This window comes from Lycorma delicatula, chromosome 1, assembly GCF_047948215.1.
Source record: "Lycorma delicatula isolate Av1 chromosome 1, ASM4794821v1, whole genome shotgun sequence".
Lineage (NCBI taxonomy): Eukaryota > Metazoa > Arthropoda > Insecta > Hemiptera > Fulgoridae > Lycorma > Lycorma delicatula.
In genome coordinates, this window is record NC_134455.1 from 102,052,096 (window position 1) to 102,079,781 (window position 27,686).

The 27,686-nt window shown below is 33.3% G+C and overlaps 1 protein-coding gene across 2 annotated transcripts in view; it reads right to left on the minus strand.

The window, feature by feature from the left end:
* Positions 1 to 27,686, minus strand: part of LOC142320499 (uncharacterized) — a 73,791-nt gene that overhangs the window by 15,901 nt on the left and 30,204 nt on the right. The window contains exons 5-8 of one of the 2 annotated variants that reach the window (XM_075358362.1): positions 20,096 to 20,285; positions 14,242 to 14,328; positions 11,651 to 12,247; positions 1,475 to 4,293 (exon numbers count right to left, since the gene is read on the minus strand). In XM_075358362.1, coding sequence (XP_075214477.1) covers positions 1,475 to 4,293; positions 11,651 to 12,247; positions 14,242 to 14,328; positions 20,096 to 20,285 — 3,693 coding nt within the window. The remainder of the gene's footprint in view (positions 1 to 1,474; positions 4,294 to 11,650; positions 12,248 to 14,241; positions 14,329 to 20,095; positions 20,286 to 27,686) is intronic. The other variant, XM_075358367.1, reaches the window with a different exon arrangement.

Below are 27,686 nucleotides of genomic sequence, written 5' to 3' on the forward strand. Positions count from 1 at the left end.
GTGTTCATATCTTATTAATGTTCTTTTTCATAATGATAATTGACCTTGACTACAAATTATGTCAAAAGAAATATTATATAATCATTGATAAAAATGGATTTATGATTTTGTATTCAAATTCAATTATGAAAATGATACAGAAATAAATTACAGAACAAATGTTCTGTAATGGGTATTTCTGTGTCTCAACCATAAATATAAATATGTCTCCTCAACCCATAAGTAGCCTAATGTTTGTCCTTTATATTGATTTAATACTTTTATATTAATTTTAAACCATTAAACTATAAATCTGATGTTTTTAATTATAGTCCTTGATGTTTTACTCTGGTAATCACTTGGGGGACAGTTGATAAACAGTGTAAAATATTCACTGTTATTGAAATACTTATTTTTTTTTTTCATGATAGGTATCACTTATATCTAGTAATAGATATGAGCCTCATGGTGTGGAAAGAGTGCATTTTAGCAGTATGTTCTACAAGATGATAGTATGAGACAGTGATAAAATGATAGTATGAAATCACGTGATCGGCATAATGTTATATTATATCTCCATTGTGCCACCAAAAATGATTGAAACATGATTACAATTTTTTTAATTTTCTTGTATTCTTGGGTCGCATGCATTTACAGGTTCAATCTGAAAATTAAAGGTACAGGCAAATATTAAATAAGCCCACTAAGCATGCATCAATTCTTGATGTATGCAAAAGAAAACTTACGAGTAATCTGAATTCAGTGGAGCATTGCATTTATTTTTTCAAAAAATTCCATATCCATAAAATAATTTTTCTGAAATTTTACAGAATCTTATATTTCTTTTTTTATATTTGTAATGAAAAAAATGCAATTAGTTTGTAAAATGAATGGTCTGTTATTGTGTATATTTCTGTACTCTGAATCTGAAATCTTGCCAAATTTTTCATTTTTTTTATTAGTCTGTTTTGTAACACAATAAATGAGTGAGTATACAATATTTTAGCATACTTTTACTTATACTCTTTGCTTATACTATTTTATACTCTTAATTGTTGTTTTTAAATATAATTAATGAGTTTTCTTTATTTGTAAAATATTTTTGATAACCATTTTTTAAGTCTCCACAATTGTACTGGTGAAAATCATCTAGGGTTTTTGTGCTTACATTTATTTCTCTTGTTCCTCTGGAGGACATGATTTAAAAACTTAAAAGAATACAACAGAATTCTACTGTCTGTCATCATATGGTTTAAAATAGCTGTAATGAGAATTTTAAGAATTACACATAAGTAAAGTAAAAACTAACCACTATCTGGGAGATTGTTTTTTGTTTAATAACAAAAATTTGTATATAATTACATGCAATCAATACATGTAGATAATATGTCCAACTAAGTTAAAAAATTGTGAAATTGTTAACTATCACTATTTAAAAAAAATTAATAACTAAGTTATTTTACTTGAGTTAACTATAGTTAAGTTTTTCTCTAACCTTGGCATGAAACAATATTTTCTCTTCATAAATGAATTTTTGGTGTCATCAGAGCTAGTATCTACTGAAAATTCATTTTCATAACTGTGCCTTTCATTGTTCTGCCCTGTGAAGCCACTCTCAATATTACCGGAAGAATTTATTGTGGCCTTTGCACTGTTGTTACTATTGGGATAGAGTTGGTTACAATTATCAGTTCCATTATAGAAGGACTGTCCTTGATCAACATTAACAGCTTGATTCATAGACACTTGAGGGCTAGGTATGTCACCTACACCTAAAACAGTGCTATTTGATTTTTCATTTGCATTTACTTGGTTGTACAAATTATTCTTCACAAAACCTTCTTGGGAAACATGGAGTGGTGAATGGGGATTGTTGGCTACTGTATTACTGAAATAAGGCTGATTTCGATTATAGTTATTTTCTTGACAATATTTACTGTATTTGTAGTCATACTGATTACTAATATTCTGGTCATCATTGTTTGTATAAAAATGAATGTTTCCACTTTCAGCAGATTTTGTTTTATATTCTTCACTTGCAGCTGTAGTATTTTGACCTTTAAACATTTTAGAAACATCTGGACTCTCTGGTCGAACAGGAAATTGATTCTTCCCCTCAAAATTAAAAGATTTCCTATTTGACATTTCAGAAGGAAGTTCATTTAACATCCTGTGAGGATCTTGTTTTTCTCTCATGTACATTATATTATTAGTATTTTGTGAGTCTTGTTGCATTCTTTCAATTTCTTGTCTTTGTGATATAGAATAAAGTTGATTTGTTTGATTTGATACTTCAGTCCCTTTAGGAGATTTAGATTGTGGTTGCTGCTGAAACTGTTGGCCATACAGTGCATGAGGAGGCTGATGGTCTGATTGAAAATAACCATCTGAAGTTGTTGCTTTTGGTGAAGAAGCGCGCAAATAAGATCCATCACAGTTATTTTGGTCAGACTGATATTTGGAAAGAGAATTTTGATATTCTCTAGAAAATCTTTTCATATCCTTTTCCTCACTTTCGCTTTTCTGTAAATTATCAAATCCAGAAAGACAGGTGAAAAACTGTTTTAAATCGTTCTTCCTCATTCCTGAAGATTCATATCTAGATGCCATTTGATGAGTTGAATCCTTCCTATTAATAGTTTCCTCAGGTTTTATATTGCACTTCAGCATGTCTTCGGTATATTCATTAAAATTTTGATTACTTTTTTTCTCTTCTCTAGGAAAATAATCTGTCTGAACACACTGTGCCTGAAAATTCTTATGAAACATATCTCTTACACTTCCACTAGGTTTTACATTAGATTCTTTTGAATGGGCTTGTTTCCTCTCACCTTCATATTGCATATTTTCATAATAATTACTGGGTCGTGAGTAACCAGCATCAATTTCATTTGGAATTAGAGAATCCATTCCTTTAGAGGGAAAATTTTGCTTATCTACGCTATTATTAAAAAGCTCAAAGTTTTCATTGAATTCATTAGTATTACTTTTATTGTACGAATCAATCAGCCTCTGTTCTATATCTTCAGGATCAAATGGTGTGTTCTCATGCTCAAAAATGTCAGGATCATCTTTCAAATTTTCACCAAAATTCTCTCTTACTTGTTTTAAAATATCCTGACATTGTTTTATAGTCATGTAATTATTCTCCATATTTGATGCATAATCTTCATTGTTGTCATATGTGTTGATATCCAACTTTTCCATACCATCAGAAAGCATACAGTTGTTATAGTTGCATTGTTCATTATAATGACCACGCGTGTTTTTATGCTTGGTAGAATTTATTTCAGAATATTTAATAGTGTCAGCATTTTTTTGTTGATAATCTATACCATCAAATAAATGACTACTATTCTGTAAGTCAGAAGAATATTGAGGTGAACCATCCTGATTAGCATACACAGGTACAGTTTTGTCATAATTGTTTGATTCATTTCTTAATTCTGCTTCATTCTGAAAGTTAGGTATTCCAGAATAAAGATCCTTTGTGCCAGTCTTAGTGTTATAGTCATATTCTTTAGAACTCTGATCTCTTGAAGTGTAAGGACTAGAAAAATTGGATGAAAATGATGGATTACTCTGATTTTGTGAACTGCCTATATTGTTTGTATGTGCAGTTTGTTCCTTACTTCTAATGTTTGTTGATCCCATGTACCTTGCAGACATATTTTCTAACATATTGGGAAATCTAGACATGCTGTCTCCTTCTCGGCCTTGAGTTTCTTCTATTTTCATTGATCTTCTTCTGGGTCTGATATTGAGCAAGAGGTTTGTAACATTTTTTTCAGAAACTGTGTTGTCAGAACCAGCCTGAGGAGGTGGTCTTAAGAAGTTTATAGCATTTTTCTCAGAAATTGTGTTATCAGAGCCAGCCTGAGGAGGAGGTCTTGGTTTACAAGCCTTAAGAAGTTCATTTGATATAGCAGAAATACTATCTTTTTTCTTAATTTCTTCATTCTGTTGATTTGATGATCCAGGATTTGTGAAAAGTGACTGCAGCTGAAGGTACTGCCCAGTCGCCTCATTATGAAGAGGATAATTACTTTCCCTCACGTTATCAATTATCTGTGGCTGATGCAACACATATGATTTTGAATTATGAATACCTGTATTATTTTCTTCTGTAATTTCTTTGTCAGATTCCTCAAATGATGCAGAATACTTATTATATGCATCTTTTAACAGATTTAATCTGGCTCTTTTTGACATATTCTCATCACCACCTTGTGCAAATACCTCAGAAAAAAGATTTTCAAAGTAGTTTGTTTCTTTAGATTCTTCTTGTAGATTTGGTAGACCAGCTTTAGTACCCTTAAAGAAAAAAATAAATATCAACAATATGGCTAAATATTTAATACAATGATTAAATTAAATTAGATACTATAAATGATACAGTTCACAAAATGGGAAACAAAATGGGACACATTAAAAGAAAAACCATAAGATGGCAGTTTCTAATATATTGAAAATTGGGCATTAAAATTTATTAAATTCAATATAGTCGTAATAACAACCTTACTTTACCAAAGGGAATGATTATATAGTGAACATGATATAATCAGAGAAATCAGCTTTTGACTACTACTGCTTTCATCTCTTACACACATCACAAACTCAGGAATATGAATAGTTGACAGAAGATAAATTATCTTAAAATGAACTAAGATCTTAATCATAGGTTGACAGTTTTTAACAAAAATTTAGATGCTCATGAGTATGATAAATAGTGAAGTATGATAAGCTATTTTGTGTAGAACTAATTACAAAAGTTAAATTTTTTTACCAGCTAGGTGGGATAAAAATGTTTTTATATGGGTAATAACTTGCATTAAATAGCTTGCATTAATTTTTTTTCTGTGAACCACTACAAGCCTACTCACTCCACTATTATTTTATATTCATGAGCACCTAAATTTTTGTTAAAATTTGTTGATCTTAAATTAATCATAAATCATTTATCTGCTGTCAACTATTCATATACCTGCATTTGTGATGCGTGTAAGCATTGGAAATGAAAAACAGTAGTACTCAAGAGCAGGTTTCTCTAATTGTATCAAGTTCACTATACAATCATTCCCTTTGGTAAACAAAGTAAGGTTGTTGATATTAGTTAAAAATAACTGCATTGAATTTAATCATTTTAATGCCCAATTTTCAATAAATTATAAGACAGTAAGAGAGATTTTTAAAAATATAAAGTTAACAGTTAAAGTTATTCACAAACGCTATGTGGTCGACTAATATAGAATCAAAAATTCAATTAACAAAACATTACATTATTTTTAGAAAGATGTCTGGTTGTAATACATTTATAAATGGTGTACTTTGATTAGGTTTGTTTTGTATGAGCTATGGAATTTTAGAACTGGTATATTATTTTATACCAGTATTTTTCTTTGTTTGATAGATTGTGTAAGTATGTTTTGTTATTTTTTCATTCTGTTTACTTGGTATATTTCCATTTTATTAATTTATAAATTTTGTTGCTTAGGTAGCAAATAGGCTCTCTAGGCCATATTTTTAGGTGGGTAGTTATTTAGACTGACCTCCTCGGGTTGGTAATTTATCAGGACTGCCATTAGTCCTTGTTTATTGTTTACGACATAATTAATTTAATTATTCTAGTTTCTTTAGTTTATTTTTATAAGAGTTGTTTAAAACAGCTCTTAAATTGCATATATTTTGTTTGATTATTTTTGTAGAGATCTGCCATTAGTCAGATCTTGTTAGTAAAAACACATTGTATTTTTTACTGGTGTTTTAGAGTGTTCTGTTTGGTCACAGTATTCTCTTTTAGTGTTTTGGAGTTTTTGTTTTTGTTTTACGTTCATATCATGCTTGAAGGGGAAGGCAGATGACACGGTAGGTCCAGGCAATTTGACAATTCGTCTTCTGGAGAAGAGAAGCTGCAGGTTGAGGAATGTCTGCACAGGCTGAAAAGAGTGTTTACATCCAGATTTTGAGAAATTGGCTGGGGGTGATGGAAGTTTAATTGTGCTCACTAAAGTATTTATGTACACTTTGATGAGTTGTTGAAGATTATAGAGAACTCTAGGATTGCTCGAAGAATAATCATTCCTAAATTAAAGGAGCTTAAGTCAATCATGACTGCTCTAGCAGAGGGGTATGACCAGTTAGCAGCTGCTAAGCCAGCTGAGATTCAGGAGGTTGTGGTGAGGGGCTGTTCCTGTTTCAGTCCCGGCTCAACAGCCAGTTATACAGTTACTCAGCATAAACGGTATGCAGATATTTTATAAGAAAAGGGCGAGAGGCAAGTCTGTCTCAAAAACAACCGGAGGTGGTCTTTGTAAATTTAATCGAAGGAAGCAGCAACCACTAAATCCAGCAACAAGATGGAGGACGAATTTCAGGTGGTCCTTCAACAAGAGGCATTTAGTCATTACTGACAAGGAAACCATTAAGATTATTTCTGACTTTCTAAAGGTCGGTAAGTCAGATATGAAAGTCGAACCTAGGTCGACTTTCGTATCTGACATAAGTGCGCAAGTGAATGCTTAATCACTTTTGTAGCATGGCAGTTTCACCAGTGATATCTGTGAATTAGAAGGGCTTCTTAAGCCCAACATGGTTATCAGGTATTTCATCGACTTTAATGTTGGTAGGTATATCCTTGCCAAAGTTTTAACTGGAAGGTAGTTTGATGATTCTTTATGTGACTGCCAGTGGTTTGGGTGAGGTACCAATGTAATGTTCTGGTTCAGCAGGGTCGTTTTCTACATAGGCATGCAAACTGGAACAGATCTGTGGATTTTCATTTGGCCAGGCTTCGAGTTTTGAATTTGAGTCTGGAGGTTCTGGATTTGGAGGACCTGGCCAGTGAGTCTGTCAACGGCCTTTATTGACGCCACTGAAAATTCAATTCCCTGCAGTTCTGGTCAAGAGAGGCTTGCTCCATGGTAAAGCAGGAATTAATCTAACAGGCTGTCAGTCATTTGTGGGGAGCTTCTAAATGTAAGGGAGATCCGGAATGGCAGGTAGTACTTGTGAAGTTCGGATGGCGAAGAGGGATTACTGGTGTTCTTTTGTGCATGAGCAGGGGAACAAGGATCCCTGGGGAGTTATTGGTAAGGTCATTGAAAAGGTTCTGTACTTGCATATAAATGACAGGGTGATCTCACAAAGCTTATTTATAGAAAATCAGTATGGGTTTCATCCCAGAAAGTGAACTGAGGACACGCCATACTCAGTGAGATGAGTGTTGTAAGGGCTAGTGAGGAGAAATGTCCTGGGAATTTTCCAGAACATCTTTGGTGCGTTTAATAACCTGTGGTGGTCTTCTGTTGTTTTTCAATTACAAAAGAGACAATGCACTGATAGTGAACTGCGAGTAATGCAAGTACTTCAGGCATTGGGATGTGCTGCTCCACGTGGGTGGGGATGGGGTAGGCAAGATGCTGTCCAAGGATTGTCCTCAGGGAAGCATGCTGGGTCCATTGTTGTGGGTGGTGGAGTTTGATTCCCTTCTGCAGCTGAGATTGCCTGGCGGGAGTCATTGTTGCTTATGTTGACGATGAGCTCCTGCTGGTCAAAAGAAGCTCGTGAACGGAGGTTGAGTTCTGAGCCACCCAGGCATGCAGGATACTTGAGTTGTGGGTTTATCAATATAAGATGATATTCAGTCCAGAGAAGACCATTTGGCAGTGAGGTGTCAGATTCATGTATTGAAGTCAGGCCATCATATTAAATATATTCAAGTTCAAAAGTACTTCGAGGTATTTCTAAGAAGGTATTATAAGAACTCAATGCCTTATATTATTAATGTAATGGGAGGTTACCATACTATTTCATGGAAGGCAATCTTTATGACTGCAGGCGTTAAACAGATTTAATTCAGTCAGAAAAGCAGCAGCGTCATGTTGCTAAGATGTCGAATGAATTGACTTTGCAATGCTTTACGGCAGGCCAAATGTGATGAGGCAGAGGGTGGGAGTTATACGCATGGGGGACAACATACATGTCTGCAGGGCGCCCCTAAAAAATATGTAATGCAATTTTTTTCTGGTCATGGCACAGATTGCCAACGTAATTCAGGATTCTGCCTGGTCTTTCCTAAAAATTTAGGTGTTTGTAGTGTTATTTATTTGGTTTTATTTTTACGTTTATTTTTGTTTCCTGTGTTGTGTTATGGTTGCGTACTGGAACTCAACTTCTAACCTATTGGATAGGTAGTTGCAATTTTAATTTCAGTTCCTTCATGTCACTCAGTCTTGTTGAGACTAGATATAGATATAGTACACCGATGGGAGTATCACCTTTGGTATTCGCATCAGTGTCATCCTGACTGAGGCAAGAACAAAGCTGAGAGATGATTTTTGCCAGGGTTCTGAAGATGAAGATGGCTTTAGTAAAGCCCATAAAGGCTAGGTACGGAGGGGTGGCGTGGTAACCGCCACTTTTAATTATTAATTAAAAGTAATACTTTTCCTAGCAATGGTTAAGACTATCAAACAACTGGCAATATGTACCCACAGATGACTGTATTATCTAGATACAACAACACTATCTCTGATCAAACTGTAAATTACAAAATTATAATGCAGAAAAACTGTGCTACTGTTTTTTAGACCTTTTTTGATATAATATATTAAGTGCAAAAACTGACACTCAGATGGGGATATGTTGTCAATAAGCCTAGGAAATATTAAATAAGACCATAGTTAACTGCATAAATCTTTCTATTCTACAGTCAATCTCTCCTTGCTTATCCTTTGCCCTACAAAATTTTAATGTCAAAAGATTCAAGAAGATTGCTAACAATTGTTTTTATAGTTTTCTTCTCTCAAACCTAGAAGTAGTTAGTTTAAAATGCTTAATGTTTCATTTTTCGTTAGCATGAATTAATACATTTTTTTGAAAGAACTGAAGTGTTTTGCAAATATTATTTAATAATGAAATTTATTAAGATTATTTATATGTGAAGTTATTAAGACTTTAGTTAGAGATTAACCATACAATTATTAAATTTAGTAACAACTATTACTAAACCGAAGTCAATTAGATTTTAAAAAGTGGTTAAAATATAAATATCAGTTATAATAAAAAATATGCATTGCAACACTGAAAAACAAATAACCAAAAATATTCAGTAAACAGTAATACTCATAATACATCCTGGATAATACAATAAAAACAGCCCCTCTTAAATCCTGTTTAATACCTGAAAAATATCACTGATTATCAAAATTACCTAGATTGTAAGAAAGAAATAATTTTCCATAGATCACTAAAAATTTACTACCATTAAATGCAATTTCTGTTTTGTGTAAGGGTTTAGAGGTTAATAAACAATTTAAAATTAAATATCCAGTCATAAAGAAGGGAAAACTATAATGTATATGAGACTTTTAAACAGGCTATTATTACCTAAAAAACACAATCAGTAGAATGCAGCAGACTACCTTTAAACTATGAAAACATTTGAGGAAACATAATTATACAAAAATACACAATTATAATTATGCAATTAATACACAAAAATCTTAGCACAAGCATAATGCATGCAGTATACTGCTAATAAAAATGCAGGGGGTAAAAAAGGTATGCCCTCTAATGAAGTTTTGACAGTTAAACATGAAAATTAATCAGTTGAAAAAAATTATTGCCAATGAAGAAATGAAAAAGGCTCTGTAAAAAATTCAAAAGGAATAAAATTTCAATTTTGGTCACATCACAAAAGAACAGTGCCTCACAAAAGAACTGCTGAATTTTCTTCAGCCAAAGTTTGATAAAACATTCAATGTCACAAATTAACACTATATTCTTTAATGACAATTCACCCAATAGTGCCTTAAGTGAATATGTACTGGTTATAAATGCTTGAATAGTGCTAACTGAATCATAGTAAACAGATTACGGCAAGGATCCATTTAGGACTTAGAAATGCCAATATAAAACATCAAATTTTTCTTCTATGAGTAAAATAGGAACTAGTAAGACAAATTAATAAATTTGAATAAGTATAGAAGTAAATATTTGTTTATGGTTTGTAGCAATACTGGCAATATACTTTTTAAATAAGTTATAAGACTTTTATAAATAAGATATTCTAAAAAAGAATAGAGCAAATCCAAATTTTTTTATCATATTTTAATTTCTGAAAAAGTCAAATTTTTTATATAATAATGTAATTATATGAAAATGTATTAATAATATCATAGTAATATCATAAAATATAGTAATATTACAATATCAAATATTGTAATTTCTTAGTTATTTATACAAATTACATTTACTAATAGATAGCATGCTATTTTCACATTTAGTTAACTAAATTTGTTATTTTAATACAGTTATTAGACCCTAAACCCTTATTTGTTTATTTTGATTTCTGAAATAGAAAATTTCATAGCAAATTCATAGAAATTTGACTTTGAAATTTCGGCAAATCATATTTGAATAAACTTTATAATGTATAATATAATATACTTTAGTAATATAAATAACAGTAATATAAATTATTAATATTATAATTATTTATAGAGTAAGTATACATACTTTTTATTAAGCATGATAAATGTAAACAAAAGGAACTAAATATAAAAATAATTTTATTTATTTCAAATAAATATAATATCAGTTAAATGTTCAAGCACATTAATTTGTAATGGTTGTAGGCAACCTGACAAAGTCAAGTAATTAATTACTAAGAAAAATGAGAAATAAAGTGGTTTCAGGCTGGTTGTGTAGAGCAATAAATTAATGTGTAGCCCTTTTTGTTGAGAAAATATGGAATATATATGCTACTTTTATTAATGAAAATGAATATATTTATGACGCTGACAAAACAACTAGATAGACTTTGAAATGTTTTAGAGGTTGTAACACTATAAGATTGCATTATAATGAGGTTTGCATTATATCAACAAATTACAGGGGATATTACTGACAAATATTTTTAAGCAGTTTAATTATGGTGTAGGATATGAATTAATGCTAAATCAAAAACATAAATTATCTGAAAAGCATCTCAATGTTTTGAACACAACAGCAATCCCAAAAAAATAATTATAAGATTCAATAAGAAAAGGCCATTATTTCAAAATAAAGTAGTTTAAAATTACTATATTTTACAAAGTTTGTTTACAACATTTAGATCTAAACAGGGAAGTAGAAAATAAAATCACCATATTTCTAATGTTATGCAAAAATTTAATTAGAGGCTAATGCAAAATGGACTTACTAATGCAAGTTTATAACTGAATACAAACAAAATTTTCATGACATAATAGATAGACACGAGTTTTTTAAAATAGAACAAATAAAAAGCTTGGCTTAAATAATTAAATATTGTCGAACTTACTATAGTAGAAAGGTAGTAGAAAGGTTAAACCTACTGTTCTGGAAATATAAAGAAATAATTTTAAATGTAGGTACAATGTATGCGAACATTTTGGATGCCTTTACATTCCTTAATGATCAAAACCTAAGGCAAGTAGAACTGGTTATTTTTTAAACATACATTTGTGTATGATTTTCCTCATGTGTTCTGCTGATTGTTATTTATTATTGTCACTTCATTTGGGATATTTCTTTTTAAAGTAGCTATTGTAACTTGTAAGAGATCATTTTTTAAAAGATAAAAATAATGGAAAAGGTTTTTTCCTTTTGCAAACACTGTGAAAAAAATGTTTACAACATTATATCTTACCTGACTTAACTGTATCTCCTGAGTTTCTTTTGCCTCACCAGATAATTTTCTTCGAGGAAGATTTGGATCAAGGAGTTTTGGTTGAACTATGGGTTGACCAAGTTGCTGTTGCTGTAGTAGTTGCTGTTGTAGTTGTTTCTGTTGTAGAATTTGCTGCTGTTGAAGTTGCTGCTGCTGCTGAAGCTGTTGCTGTTGCTGAAGTTGTTGTTGTTGCTGAAGCTGTTGTTGTTGTTGTTGCTGAAGTTGTTGCTGCTGTTGAAGTTGTTGCTGCTGTTGAAGTTGTTGCTGCTGTTGAAACAGTTGCTGCTGCTGAAACAGTTGTTGCTGCTGCTGCTGGAGCTGATCTTGCTGTAATTGTTGTTGCTCTTGCGGGAGAAACTGTGACTGTGTTTGCTGTAGTTGCATCGAATGTACTAGTGGTGCTTGTTGCAATGACCGAGTCTGTGATAATTGTTGATAATGTTGTTGGTAGCGTTGATCAGAGTGTCGGTGGCGGTGATGATGTTTTCTACTGTGAGTTTTTTTATGTCCAGAATACATATTATTGGTATGCGAGTCTATATCATGTTTCTCAGAATTAGTCCATTCAGTTTCTACCTAAAACAATTGTTCATTCATAAAAGTATTCATTTAATAAAAATTAATGATTTTCAAATTTCCATTAGGAGGTAATACTTTATCTGAGCAACAGTAAGAGCAATTACTTTATCTGAGCCCAGGAACTATCACTGTAGCCTCTTCTGCGATAATTATTTTCCTATGAGCGACTGTTGCTTGAGATGTAGTCATCAACAAGTGATTTGATTACTGTGCTTTCATTATCTAAAATATAAGTTTCATTAAAAACAACTTATAAGATCCTTTCTATAACCCAAATGTTATAACTCACATGTATTAAAGTGAGGCTCAGCAGTGATATTTCTCAAGAATCAGATTAAGCCGATGTTCTTTTTCATGCACTCTCAACTTAACTTAAAACTCTCTCAACCAAGATTAGTTTTTTGCATTATGTTTCTTGTAAATTTTGATTTTTCATTCATTTTTTTTTTGTTGGCTTACCCATGGCATTAAATAAGTTTAAATTATAAATTAAATCAAGTAGCCAAGTTGTTAAGTTGATTTTTGTAAGTTGGGGAATTTGCATATTTGAATACTTCAGTTTACATTAAAAACAAACCAGTCATAAGTGATTAATTTTTCAAAGTTATTTGTTTCTATCTAGAAATTTAAATACTTACATATTTAAGTTTAACAAATCACTATTTAAATTTACCTGTTTATGATTTAAATTACCTTTTTTTAGCTTCTTCTTCAGTGTCACATACAAACAAAGTTTAACAAACTTTAAGTCATACAAAACAACATTGTTAAGATTCTATCATTGTTTTAACAAACAAACAATGTTTTGTATTTGTAGATTTCATATTGTAAAATTTGTATGTTATGCTTGTTTCTATGAACTGATTATTAATGTTATGTGTAGTGCCTGTGTGTAAATTAGGGGTGGGCAAATACTTTTAATCATGGTCATAAAGGTCTTTTATAGTGCATCATGTGGGCAGGCCGTTGTAAGGTGCAGTGGTGCTTGTTTGAGCAGTGGTAGTTTGTGGTGAAACTGTTAAGCCCTCACATCTGCATGGTATAATATTTTGAAAAATTCACTTTTAATATCTTAAGAATTCAGTAAAGAGCCTATGATTTAGGGCTTGTCCCTGGAAACTCACTACTTTTTTGTTACAACATTAATGATATAAGTCAATTTTAAAACAAAGCACTTCTTAATGAAAAGGCAGTGCAGAAAAATTATCTCATGTTGTGGCTGCGAATCATAACAGATTCTTCTTTTTAATAAACCTAAACTTTTTCCTGTTAAACTAGGACAGTCATCTGTGGTGATGTTTACTCCCAACTTAAATGCATTGTAATTATATACGAAACTGATTTATATTGCAAATGCTTTGTATTACAAAGACAACATATAAATTTTACTCAAACATTAAAATTTCTACATCAACTCATCTTCTTGAAGAAAAAATGATTTGTAAAAACAAAATTATTTAAAACAGCACGTATAAAATAAACAGTACGTATATTAAAAAGGGTTTCCTAACCTTTTTAAGACAGGCACTAACAACAGTGTTACCTGTTGTTACTATTCATTTGATTAGTAATGAAATTACTTTTTAAGTTTTATTTTTATAATAAAGGTTGGGGTATTATCTGTTTAATAATTAAATAAATATAATTAAATTTATATTAACTGTAAATCACCAAAGTATGTAATTTTAAGTCAACATATCAGATATGATTTCTTCAGAGTTGCCAAACTCTAGACTTTAGATGGATCATTTTAAAAGTGAGGAAGAAATTAGCATTTTTACTGAGAATGAATTTTGGTAAAGCAAGCTGAATAGAAATAGTAGTAATATCACAGCCATTATAATAGTAAAAATATTAATAAAAAATAAAATAAATAAAAAATAGTACCAGTATAATAATTATATTCAGAAATTTAAAAATTACGTTAGAAATAGTTATCTTTAGGATGAAATGTTGAAGTCTTTAAAGCATAATTGAAAAACTTGTCTTACTTTTTCTGGCCAAGCATGATCATCTTGAATTTCCTCTGGTAAATCCCACAACTCTGTAGTCTCCCAAGTTCCTACACTATCTTCTGTCTAAAATAAAATAAGTAAGACTGCTTAAATCATTTATCAAAATGAAATATAATAATATAACTTCAGTATTATTACAGTTATTTAGAGTAAGTAGCAAGTAGCAGCATCTTTGAATTGAATGTCTTTTCAGACTAATCAAATTTTATGTTACTGCCAGATTTGGCAAGTGTAAGGTAGTTAGAAACTTTCTTAAAAATGACAATCTTTATGTATGTTAGTGTAGTGCATTTTTGTTTTTGTTATTGTCTTTTTCTCAGTAGAAATTAGTCAACAAAAGTTTGTGTAGTGTGGTGAGTAAATTAAGCTTCTAAATTATTGTTCAATTACACTGATCAACAATGATTTTGTTAAATTGTTAAATGAGAGTGAATAACTGATTCTTAATTTTTCATGCTGATTTCAAATATGGAATCAGAATTCTTCTATCAGGCTTAGGTTTTTGTAACTATCATTCTTATTTTCAGCAGGTAGTAGTAAACCATGCATGAACTCCATAAGCATATCACTTTGTCAGTGTATTTTATTATAGTATTATCAACTATATAGCTTTTGTTTATTATAGTTCCTATTATGTACTTCAGTTCCTACTATAGTTCCTTAATTGATTTGTTAGACATTAGTAATCATGTTTATTATTTACACGCTAATTAAAATGAACAATAATGTGACTTATTCTTCCTATTATCACTTACTATAAACATATCACATATCAACTGTTAATACAGAGTAGAAAAATATTTTTAATTTGCATTCAAGTGCAAGTTCTCGTGTGTGCAACACTTAATTTTATAGTTGGCGTTTGTATTTGCAGGTATTCAGTAAAATGAGTAAGTTTATTAAATTAATGTGTTTATAAAGTGTTTCTTTTTAAACAATGTTAGTTATTGTGTAATTAGTTGCTGTGCTTCTTGTGTAACATTGTTGACTTGTTGGCTAAATGGATCTTGTCACATGCCGTTTACAATTCCAATGGTTTGGAGAGAACCAAAGGATCATACCACAGACTTATTTCTATGTAATAAAAAATATCAGGGATAATAGCTTTATATGTTGAATCTTGTGCTGACTATCAGGAGATGAAGAAAGAGATCCAAACTTTTTATTCTACTGAACCCCATTTAATTAATCAGTCAGAATTAAATGATCTAAATTTATCAAAGAATCAAGAAGAAATACAGGCATCAAGACTGAATGGATGGCATCCTATACAACTCAACACAAAAATAGGTGCTTTCCGTGACAGACAGTTAGAATTTAAACATTTCTACTCTCAGTACAAAAACTTAGAACACTGTAATGGTGTGGACTCACTGGAAGCTTTGGGAATATGCACCATCCTCACGAATGGTGACTTTTTATTCACTTGTCAAAGCTTAGTTTGAAAGCTGTTCTCTACTTCACACTGGAAATAAATACCCATCAATACAATTAGCATACATTGTTCACATGAAGGAGTCTTATGAAAATATTAATCTTATATTGAGCAGGATTTAGTAAGAGAAATATATATAATATATTTGTGCATATTTGTGGAGATCTGAAATTAATAGTGCTTTTACTTGGATTGCAAATTGGATACACTAAGTTCTGTGCTTTTTGTGTGAGTGGGACCAGCAGAGATAGGAAAAACAATTTCATAAAACAGCAGTGATGAAGGAAAGAGGTACTGATTGTAGGAGAGAAGAATATTGTTAGTCAGGAATTAATAAATCCAGAAAAAGTTTTATCTTCCATCACTACACATTAATGGATCGTAATGGTGCAGGGTTTCAGTTAAAATAGAGGATGTTAAAATAGAAAACCACAAATAAGAAAACTAATGAATGCTTCAGGCGTTTGAAGAATGTTTGAATGACTAGGAGGTTGCTGCATGGAAATCATTCCAAAACGTGGTAAACAACTTCCATGGCAACCTTAAGTTCAGTCTACAAATAACTTGAGTGAACTGCAAATCTACAAAGAAATTGGGTGTAACATGTTAAGCTACAATGGAAACATGATACCAAGGAAAATGGAACCCAAACATGTTTGCTGACTACTGTTGGAATCTAACAAAGAAAAAATTAAATTTTGTTAACCAGTGTGGGATGAGAGATTTCAGATTTGTAATAGAGAATGATTGAAAATATCACATTCAACTACTGAAGCACAGACTGTGCAATTTGCACATTGGGGCCATGCATTAGAACAATGCTATTTCTGAGTATCATGCTATTTGCTTTAGGCTGTCTGTCATGTGAAAATAATGGAAATGATTTATTAGTAATGGAACAAACATGGATTTAACTATTGCAATTTTTGAAAAAACTAATAATTTTTATGAAAAAAGAACAAATTAGTTAATTTATCTTTATGTTTTTTTAACAAACATGCAATAACTATTGCCAAGAATTGAGTGAACAGTTATGATTCCAGGAAGTTGAAGCTATTAAACTTATTGCTAGACAGAACATACCAGGTGAGCAGGAATAACTCCCTGTTGAAAAGTTTATAAATTTTTTAATACTTAACCAATTTTCATGAAACAAAAAGCATTTTGTTCCTTACAGTGGTAGAATTTATTACATGATATCTCATTTATGTTTACAGGTATCAGTAGTGGACCATGGTGCAACGTCCTAACCATGTGTGAGTGGCCTCAGCTGGTGGTATCCTGGTATGAAGTATGACAGTCCATGGTACAAGGTAAAGTGTGAAAGGACCTCATGCCTCGGTAGATGCAAAGACCATAAGGAATTGCCACTCTAAGCTAAGGGATACAGGGTCTATCAGATGTTAGGAGATGTGGTTGCCCCTCAACATCCTGGATGGAGGAAAATATGCAAGCGGTTCAGGAAATGTTCACTCACAAAGACAGGCATCTCGCAAAAGTGGTTTAACCCAACACACAATCCAAACTGTTCTGAAGAAAGTTGAATTTCATCCATGGAAATCACATTAATGTCAGGAATTATCACCAGAAAACTGATCATCAGTCGGAATATGGGAAGAAGATGATGCTTGCTTGTTATGCAGACTTGGTCTGATATTTTTGGGAAAATCCTGTGGTCAGATGAATTAACAATTGTTATTTTTGGGTAGCAGAGGATCCAAGGATGGTTGTTGAAAAAAGCAAACATCACCCAAAGGTCACAGAGTGACATTGGGTGTGGCATGACATCTACAAAAGTTGTGGGTTCATTATCCCATTTGGGGCACATGAATACAGAACAGTACCTTGATATGCTTGAAGATTATATTCACGTAACTGTATCCACATGGAACAATTACAACAACTTAATCTTTATGCAAGATGGGGCTCCGCTTCATTTTGCAAGTCCTGTCCTTGAATGGCCAGCAAAAAGTCCTGACCTAACGCCCTGCGATTTCTTCCTGTGGGTGTGGATGAAAGAGGAACTTTATTGCACAAAACATAAAACTCTATGAATTGGAGGAGCAAATTTGCCAAATTCTTGGAAACACACTGCTGGATTATCTGCAGAAGTCTGTCACAAACATGCCCATCCATTTACAGAAACTGGTGGATAATGTTGGTACTTAAAAAAGTTATTAATTTTCAATAGGGAGTTAATTCCTGCCCACTCTAGACATTTTATGGATTTATGTTTCCCCGCCATCATTTACTGATTCAGCAACATTTAGATTGCCAGCTCATTTCCTACACCTCTATTCTCATTTTTTTCCACCACATTTTTTCCTACCATAACTCACCATAAATGGATTAGGGATAAAATTCACCCAAGTAATTAAAAATCATAGCTGATGCCCTTCAAAGAATTATGAAATATTTTGTACTTTGAAAAGAGTGCATGAAGGAAGATTTTTGCTTTAAGTATCAAAGTAAATAAAAGAAACATTTTATTTTCATATGTTTCAGTACTTCGAGAAATTCTACATTATTACTGTTGTTAATAAGTATCTAAAAGCAACTATGCTACAACAACGCACTTGAAAATCTATTATAGGACCGTTTGCACTTGAAAATAGGATTCTTTTTACAGCAGTAACTATACACTTTCATACCAAAAACGCTTTCAACATGTTAAAATTTACTTTTGTAACTAGGTGGTGATTTAAAGGTATTAATAGATCTGTACTTAGATGAATGTCTGCTGCTAAAAAAAGTTTATTTTTGGAATAAGATTACTATCTTATGATTGGAATAAGATTATTATTGGAATAAGATTAGTAACAATAATTAAAATAATTCTCCATGCTAGGAGCCACATGTCTTCCTGGGACTGCCCTGAAGATAGCATTTCAACCATTTGTAAAGCTATTCCTGACTGGTTTTACTGGATTACTTTGTATTTCTTGTATCAGCATAGACTAGAACACAACAATCATTCTTTAATAAGTCTGTGTTAAGAATATGTAAGTTTATGATATTGGATTTCAACCACAGAACAGATTACTTTTTGGCTAAGATTGGTAGAAATGTTCCACTTCAGTATTGCCACTATCCTAAGGAATGACTGAATATCAGTTGGAAGTTCCCTTGTAACTTGTAACATGTTCAGGAAATCTTGTAAAAAACGTTGCGCTGGTTGAGGATTTCTTGACAAATTTGTTTTCATTTCTATAATGAGAAGTAGGTGAAGGAATTTTCATTTATTGAAATATATTTGATTGAACTTGCTGTCTGCCTGCATTCCATAGATTCTGCAACACTTATTACAGAAAAAATTCAAAGTTGCTGCTCTACAATTGAAAGAGGTGAAGTGCACAACATTTTGCATTCACAGACATCTGTCTTGCATGTCAGTTGAAACTATTCCATCAATGGCTTTGCTGCTTGTTACTGAAGCAATGGGTAGCCCAGCAGGTAAGCTGCCTGATGAGTCATGAATTCTGCTTGTAGTTAGTTACTTGATGGAAAGGTAAACTACTGTACTAAGTCAGTCTTAATGTTAGTAACTGTTCTTTATTGTAATCATCTTCAATATTGCAATGATTTTGTGATACAGTTTACAATTAACAATATTCAGATGATCATTTAATAAAAATTTCATATAGAATATTCATGTTGATAACAACAAACAACACTCAATTTAACATATTTAAAAAAAGCTTCTTAATTAAAAAAAATAATCCAACTTCTCAATTCTACCTGTGTTTGTTTTACTATGTTCAGTCTTACAACTATCTTTTTTCAAATATCATTGGGAGAATTTTAACAAAAAATTACTTGATCTTGAAGAAAATTAGTTGGAAAATTATTTTTAAGAATAATGTCTGCATTCCTTACAATTAGGTTGAATTAGACTTTTTTATTAAGGATTAGAGTGACAGTTTTACTTGCACATGAGAGGGTTAATCACTCCTCAGAGCCCCAATAAAGAAGCTTCCAACTACCAGAAAGGTACCAGGCATGATGCCACAGATGGAACCAAGGTAGTCTGACCAGCCTAAATCTCATAGCACTCATCCAAGAAATAAATTTTCAATAATTTACCTTTTTCAATAATTATAAAGTTTTTTTTAGACTTAATAGAAATGAACATTACTTTAAAATTAAAAAAAAACGTAAAAGTAAAAATATTTAATGGTTTAAGTAAAAAATGAATGAAGTCTTTTTAATTAATAAAATAATTTATAGATGTAAATCTTTCATTTGGTGTTCTGTCAAACAAATATGTACACACATACATATACACACACACGCGCGCGCGCGCTTGTGCACGCACACACAGAGAGATAGTGAGAGGGGGAAGAAACTTGGTGACTTATGGCTGTATGAATGATATATATATATATATATACTTACAACATATTTATGTTTTCTTAAACTTCGTTGGTGTGATTTTCTTGGTTTCAACTGGAAAGGATCAACATTTTCATAAACAGGTTCCATTTCTCCATAAATTATCTTTTTCCCATTACGATGCTTTGTGACTGCATTAAATGACTGATTTAATGTTTCCACTTGACTTGATATATCAACAGACAGACTCCCACTAGAAACATATCAGGAAGAATAATTTTTACTTAAGGTATTTCCAGATTTCAGATTAATTCTTTGTCTTGACATAAAATGCTGTACGAAATACAAATTTTACTAACTCAATTTCTATATACAAGTTTGCTAAGCTGAAATTTTGAAACATTAAATCTTTTTTCATTATAATTCTTAAATCTATGAACAAAGATTGAAAGTGAAAGTGTAATTTGTGCTGATAGGGGTGGATACACTGTTCATCCGGTTCCTGAAACTGAACCTACAATTGATCTTGAAATTAATAAGATAACTGATTGAGGTACAAGGTAAAAATCAAAATCTTATTATTAAGAGATGTGGCTATTAAATAATGAGAATAATGCTGTAAAGTATTTTGTTTTAAATTTATACATATTTAGTTATTCCCTTCAATATACACTCTCCTTCCTCTAGCCCTACAACAGTCCATGTGAATTTTCAATTGTTCGAAACAGTGCTGGAAGTCTTTCTCTGTGAGCTCTTTCATGATGCATGCCACTTTTTCTCCACAGCTTCACAGTCTGAATGAAATCCCTTTTAATGCAGATTTGACCTTGGGAAACAGACATGACATGATACCAGGTAACATGAAAGTAAGATGATACCATGATAGGGACATGATACCAGGTACCATGATACCAGAAAGTAACATGATACCCGGTAAGACAAATAAGGCCGATGGTCTAACACTGGAATCCTATACTTTGCTAAAAAAGTCTTGACAGACAATGCAGTGTGAGCCAGTGCATTGTCCTGATGAAGAACCTATGAGTTGTTCTTCCACAATTTGGGTCGTTTTATTATTTTTTCATGGAGTTGAGCAAGGACCTCAAGGTAGTAATGTTGATTAATAGTTTGATTTTCTGGAACCTAGTGAAGGAACACAATCCCATGAATATCGAAAAAACAATCATTGCTTTGAATTTTGATTTACTCATTTGAGCTTTTTTAGCTCTCTGTTGGGGCCTTCTAATGAATGGATTGACTCTTAGTTTCTGGATCATAAGTGAAAAACAAAGATTCGTCACATGTTCACTCTTTCCAAGAAGTTTGTGTCATTTTCAATGGCATTCAAAGTGTCAGAACAAACATTTTCACTTCTTGCATATTAAAATTGTTATGTAAAATTGCCTTACACACTCTTTGTTAATTCCTACAGTTCCAGCAATCACACATAACAGACTGTCAGATCGGATCACACCTGGGCAAACACCTTCAATGTCTTCTCAGCCCTCGAACCCAAGATAAGTTTCAGTAGCGGTTTTTTTAAGCTGCATATGAAATTTGACAACAATTCTTTTGAAAGAAGGCTTCACGCATCTGTCGGTCGTACGAATTTGGCACATGCACAGTTCTGTAGCAGCATTGGTCTCATTTAATAATCACACCTCGTATTTATTTGTGAGAAGTCTATCTGGTGCTCCAATTAGTATCAGTCAATTTCCAAATCCTCCAATTATGATAAATGCACGAGATATAACAACTACATTATACACTTTGTAATTTTTAATTATTGATCAATTTTATTAGAATAATTCTTTTTATGGTTCCTAATATTTTTAACCATAATCCAAAGATGAAGTATAGGGTTCCAATATCTTTGTGGTTAGTTAAGAAGATTCATCTTTCCAATTGAATGGGATGGTTATTTAGGTAAGTAAATTGTAAATTTATTTAAGGTAATCATTTACCTCTCTATTTTTTTTTCTAATTATTTTAATTAATTTATTTTTGATAATGTTATTGGGAGATCCCTATTAGATTAAAATGATTGTTTCTCTTTATTTTTATTTTAACTTTATTTTATTGATCTGGTTATTTGTAAGATTATATTTATATTTAGATCAAGATATTTCAGTAAGATGGATGACACTATATACTATTGGGATAATTATTGTGAAGTTTATTGATGATTTGATAATTATTCTTTAAAAATTGTATTATTGGAGGGAGGTAATCTTCTTACTGATAAAAGTTGTTAATTAAAAATTATTACTTGGTAAAATTTGTTAACTTTGGTTAATAAAATTTTAATGTGTTCTTGCTTAATGTGTTTATTATCATTAAATTGAGAAGTTTGAGAAAATTGAGAAGAATAAAATTGTTTTGATAAATGATAATGATACAAGAATTTGAAATTATTCCTGTGATTGGTCAAATAATTATTAAATATTAACTTTTTGAATACTAGATCTTGGATACTGATTTTCTTTGGTAGTTTGGGTTTCGATTAACCACACACCTCAGGAATGGTTGACTTGAGATTGTACAAGACTACACTTGTACAGTCATTCACCCTCTCAAGTAATATCTTTGTTCCAGAGGCTAAACAGAAAAAGAGAAGGGCTAATTATTTAAGCAGCTAAAATTGTTGGGTTGATTTTTTTGATTATTAATATTATGCATTTGCTTCATCTTATATTTATTGTTCCTGGTAATCCAAGGTGAAATGGCATTCCTATTTTTGCCAAAATTCCTATTGTTATTAATATTCTTTCATTAATGGAGTAGTTAATGATTTAATAATTAAGGATATTAACATGATTAATGAGGATTCACTTTGAATAATCAGGTTACCAGTGGAACCGGGTAGCTCAAAGTTCCCTGACACCTCCTAAGCCGAAGAGAGTACAGTAAGGGAAAAACAATGTAGTCAGATGTCATCAGAAGAGGAAGAATCAGCAATGGGGACTATGTATGTACTCATCAGTCAACTGGGCCTACTGGTGTTTAACAAAACTCTGGTGCAGGACTGGCAAAGTATGTTACGACCCATGGGAAGGAGATATGTCAAATATATAAGGGTTTTAAGGGTCTGAAGGAGTTGTCACTGCCCTTGACAATTATCACACAGACAACACAAGACTAACAAGAGACTAATAAGAGACCAACCAGTTATGGATCTATCTATTGAGGTCTTGGTTGCACTAGCTGCTAGAAGATGGCCGGTGGAAATAATTTCAAAGGTTCCCCAAAGCTGAGAATCTACCAGATGAAGGGGACGGAGATTTTCTGTGACAAATGGCCAATCAGAAAGATGAGATCGCTCTATCCACAGTGTGGTTGGGGTGGTCTCTGGTGACAGTAAATAACGATTCAGTTACTATAGGCAGGCAGCAATCTGTGTGCCATGCGAATAAGTACACCAACTTCTACAAAACAGCCAGAGAGGAAGAAAACACAGTAATGGTATCTTGAAAGCCATGAAAAAGATACTCTAGTCAGTTAAGACAGCAACTTTAATGCTACCTGGAGGTAGGCTGGGCATCTATTCAGGAATACACTAGTTTATCTAAAAAAAGAGACTGAGAAGATCAAATACGTGTCTTAATTCCAAAATTAGAAGCTACATCCCAAGAGATCAAGGATCCAGGGATTAAATATGCCACCCCATCCGTGGAAGACAGTCATACCATAGTTGTTAAAGCTGAGGATAGATCCTATGTGAATCTTTTACGAACAATGAAACAGACTGTAACCCGGGAGGGAACTGGAGAAGTGTTGTTGCTCAGAAAAGGAAACAAGGATGAACTGTGCATTCAGATAAAGGCTGAAACCTTTGCACAATAAGGTAACAGACCACCAGGTTGACATGAGGACAACAGGTGAGCGAAGAACTATCGTGCACCTGAAACAAATTATTGTGCACAAATTATTCAAGGGACAGATGAATTTTAAGATTTCATCTATTAGACAGTGTATGGGTAAACAAAAAATGTGACAGTAATTACAACATACCAGGCAGTGCTGAAACTCATACGAATACACTGCCATGCCTACATCAAGAGTTCCCAAGGATAGATACTTCGGATGTTGGGGCTCAGGCAGGCCACAAAAGTGCACAGTGCATGGACCAAACGACTAATGCGATATGTGGTTCGGAGGGCCTTTGAACCAGAAAATGTGTGCCCTCTAAATGAACATTCTACAGACAACACCAATCATAGCTGATGGTCACACAATGCATGCTTGGAGGGCACTGCATGCATATATTGTTGCAGTGGCCGAGCTCAATATTTCAAAAGTAAGCAGACCTGAATGGATTAAAGATGAGATGATTGCAGCAGCAACCTGTTTTCCTTCTATGGGGAGCCCAGTTGGAACATGTAGTGGTGCTGGCTTTGTGTGGACAAATCTGGGTGACACTGTTATATTTGCAGGATATCATTCTAACAATACAGGTGTGGAGCTATGTGAACTTTCTGGAAGAACTGAAATTCAGAGAGAAGAAGGCAATCTTAGTAGGAGACTAACGCTAAATCGCCCAAGTTTGCGGGCACAGTCTGCAATATAAAAGTACAGTACCCGATGGAAAAAAATTAATGCATGGAGATTAATATGCATGAATAACAATGATCTGACCTTTTGGCTCAGGGATTTAACTTTTGTTTCCAAAGAACACGTGTCGACAGTCTGCAATTGAAGGGTGTTAGAAGATGAAAGTATAGTACAGGGTGATTCAAATAAACTGAAAATTAAAAAAAATTAAATAACGTTAATGAAAAATTTTTTAGAAAATGAATTTTATTTCATGTAATTGTACAAATATTGCCATTTTAGGATACATACATTTTAGTTTATTTTTTAAAGAACACATCTTGGCAGGTGACCTCCCCCCCTCTTCTATGTAAACACTCACGAAGTCTCTTCGTTAAATTGTTCATGGTTTGACATTACATCTCAACTGGAATTTCCGCAATTGCTTCTCGGATCTTTGCCTTCAGTTCTTCCATTGTAGCAGGTCTACTGTGGAACACTTTGCTTTTAAGGTGACCCCATAAAAAGTAATTGCAAGCTGAGCGATCAGGCGATCTGGGAGGCCATCTAATGTGTCATTTCACGAAATGGTGGCATTTGTTTGTTGTTGTCCAAACAATCGGCGTACAGCTGCCATCCATATTCATACAGTATGTGACGTTGCTCAGTCTTGTTGTAAACCAGGCTGTGTTAAGAATTGGTGGAAATCTCTTTTGTTGTTCCACAATAAAGGTTTCAAGCATGGTTACGTAAATGAGCCGACGTCACTAATCGCAAGACCATTGTCACCCTCAAAAAAATAAGGGCCGTTAACACCGTAAGATGACATAGCACACCACACCATCACTTTCTGGCTGTGCAACGGACGCTGGTGTAGCTGCGTAGGATTTTCTTGTGGCCAGTATCTGAAATTTTGCTTGTTAAATCCACTGAGGTGGAAATGCGCTTCGTCTGACATCCACAGTTCGTGAACAAACTCTTCATTATGATTTATCTTCTGAAGCATTACATTACAGAATTGTGCTCGCACAACTGCATCGTTCGGTTTCAGTTCCTGGATGATCTGCAACATGTATGGGTGGAATTGCAAGTTCTTCACTAACATTCTTCGAACACTTGAACTATGCAATTGTAAAGATGCTGAGAGACGACGGATTGACCAATGTGGATTTTGTGTGACAGCATTTTGTAAAGCTTGAACATTCTGTAGTGTACGGACGGTTTCGCCTCATGGCCTGGAGGTTTCTTTTTCATTGCCGAACCAGTTCTCAAAATTAGATATCCATGTTTTAATTGCATGTGCTGATGGAACATGGTCGTGCAGATTAAAATGACTGGCGAAATACTCTACGCACTCCCTCCACACTGTCATCGTTTTTGTAAAACGCTTAGATAGCAAATGCACGTTGCACACCACTCCAAGGATCCATGACAACTAAATGGCAGGTTAGGTTAGAGAGGCTGGCGTCACTTATCAAGTGGTACCAATCGCCCACGGCTACCAACCCAACTTTCAAAATTTCCCGTTTCTTTGAATCACTCTGTATATATCAGACCACTTTATATCTTTTGAGATAACAAAACCAAACTTGGTCAGACCTGGTAGAGTCATTACCTGAAGAAGGGGATGATGATGTATCCGGTTTGCAGAAGTTATTGGTGGACGGCTTGCCAACATCGCTGACCCAGAGGAATTGACAAATCATTATTAAAGAATGTGAGAAGGCTAAAGTCACAGTAGAATTACCTAAATGAAGGCACGCATATTAGTGGGTACCAGACTTAAAGAGGTGCTACAAAAAAGAGTCTGGGCTGCCAAGAAAGCCTCTCAAAGAGCAAAAGGAAGAATGTTATATGTCGAGACAAGATTCAAGTTGAAGTCCTGGACTGAATTATGCCAAGATATTGATAAGAGATCTGTGGGGAAGGGGATATCAGTTAGTAACAGGGAGACTTGGCCGTAGGCTACCAGTGATAGCTGAGGAGTAAGAGAATACGTAGAGGTGCTTTTCCTGGAACAGCCAGAGCCAGTTATAGAAGAGTTGCTAGTGGAAGACATATCTCTTTGCCATGGATGAACTGAAGATGGCAGGAAAGAAAATGAAGCTGCACAACAGCCGAAGTCTGGACAGCATTCCAGTTGAGGTCGTTTGAAAACGTTGCATTCTTGTGGTGGTACTGGTCAATATACAAAATGCCTTTAACATTCTCAGTTGGAAGGTTACATTTATGGTGATTTAAGGCTGATTTCAAAGATATTTGCAAGAGAGTCCTCATATATCGCACTGGTAATAGTGAAATTAGATTTATAGTCTAGAGCAGGGTCCCCCAAGGCTCAATATTGGGTTCGGTTCTATGGAACCTCAATTTTTATGGAATTTTACATCTGGAGTATCCAGAGGGCTTACATCCCATAGCTTTCATGGACCACCTTGCACTTTTCATTACGGCAAAATGTGAAGAACAGGTGGTTACAGCAAACAAGGGGTTAATAATGGTTGGTGACTGGATGAGGGCTAGAGGTTTATAGCTCTCATACCGGAAAACTAAGATGATTCATCTGTAACTGGAAGAAGGAAAATAGACCCAATCTAGATCAAAACAGCAGAAGGACCGGCTCAGTCAGTCAAAAATGTAAAATACCTCAGGCATATGGCTTGACCACAGATGATCTTTCACATTTCACATGCAAGAAACTTGTACCAAGGCTGAGAAAGTGGTTAAGAATTTAAACAGACTGATGAGAATGACTGGACCACAGGCCTCTATTCGTAGATTATATGCACATGTTAATACATTTTCTGCTGCTATGGAGTCACGGTGTGGTCTACAGCATTGAGAAGAGACCGAAGTAGATATATCTGGAGGGGGTAAAGAGGAAAGTGGCACTGAGAATAGCACGGGCTTATTCATCTGTGTCCACGGAGGTCTTATTTGTGGTCATAGGTGTACCTCTGCTACAGCAAATGGCAAAACAAAATTTAAGATGGCTGAAGGGATGAGCAAGGAGGATGCCCGTATAGAGCTAATAACAGAGTGGCAGAACAGATGGATGACAACAAGGAAAGGTGCATGGACAACATGGACTGGAAGTTAATTAAAAGAGATAGAGTCGTTAGTTTGG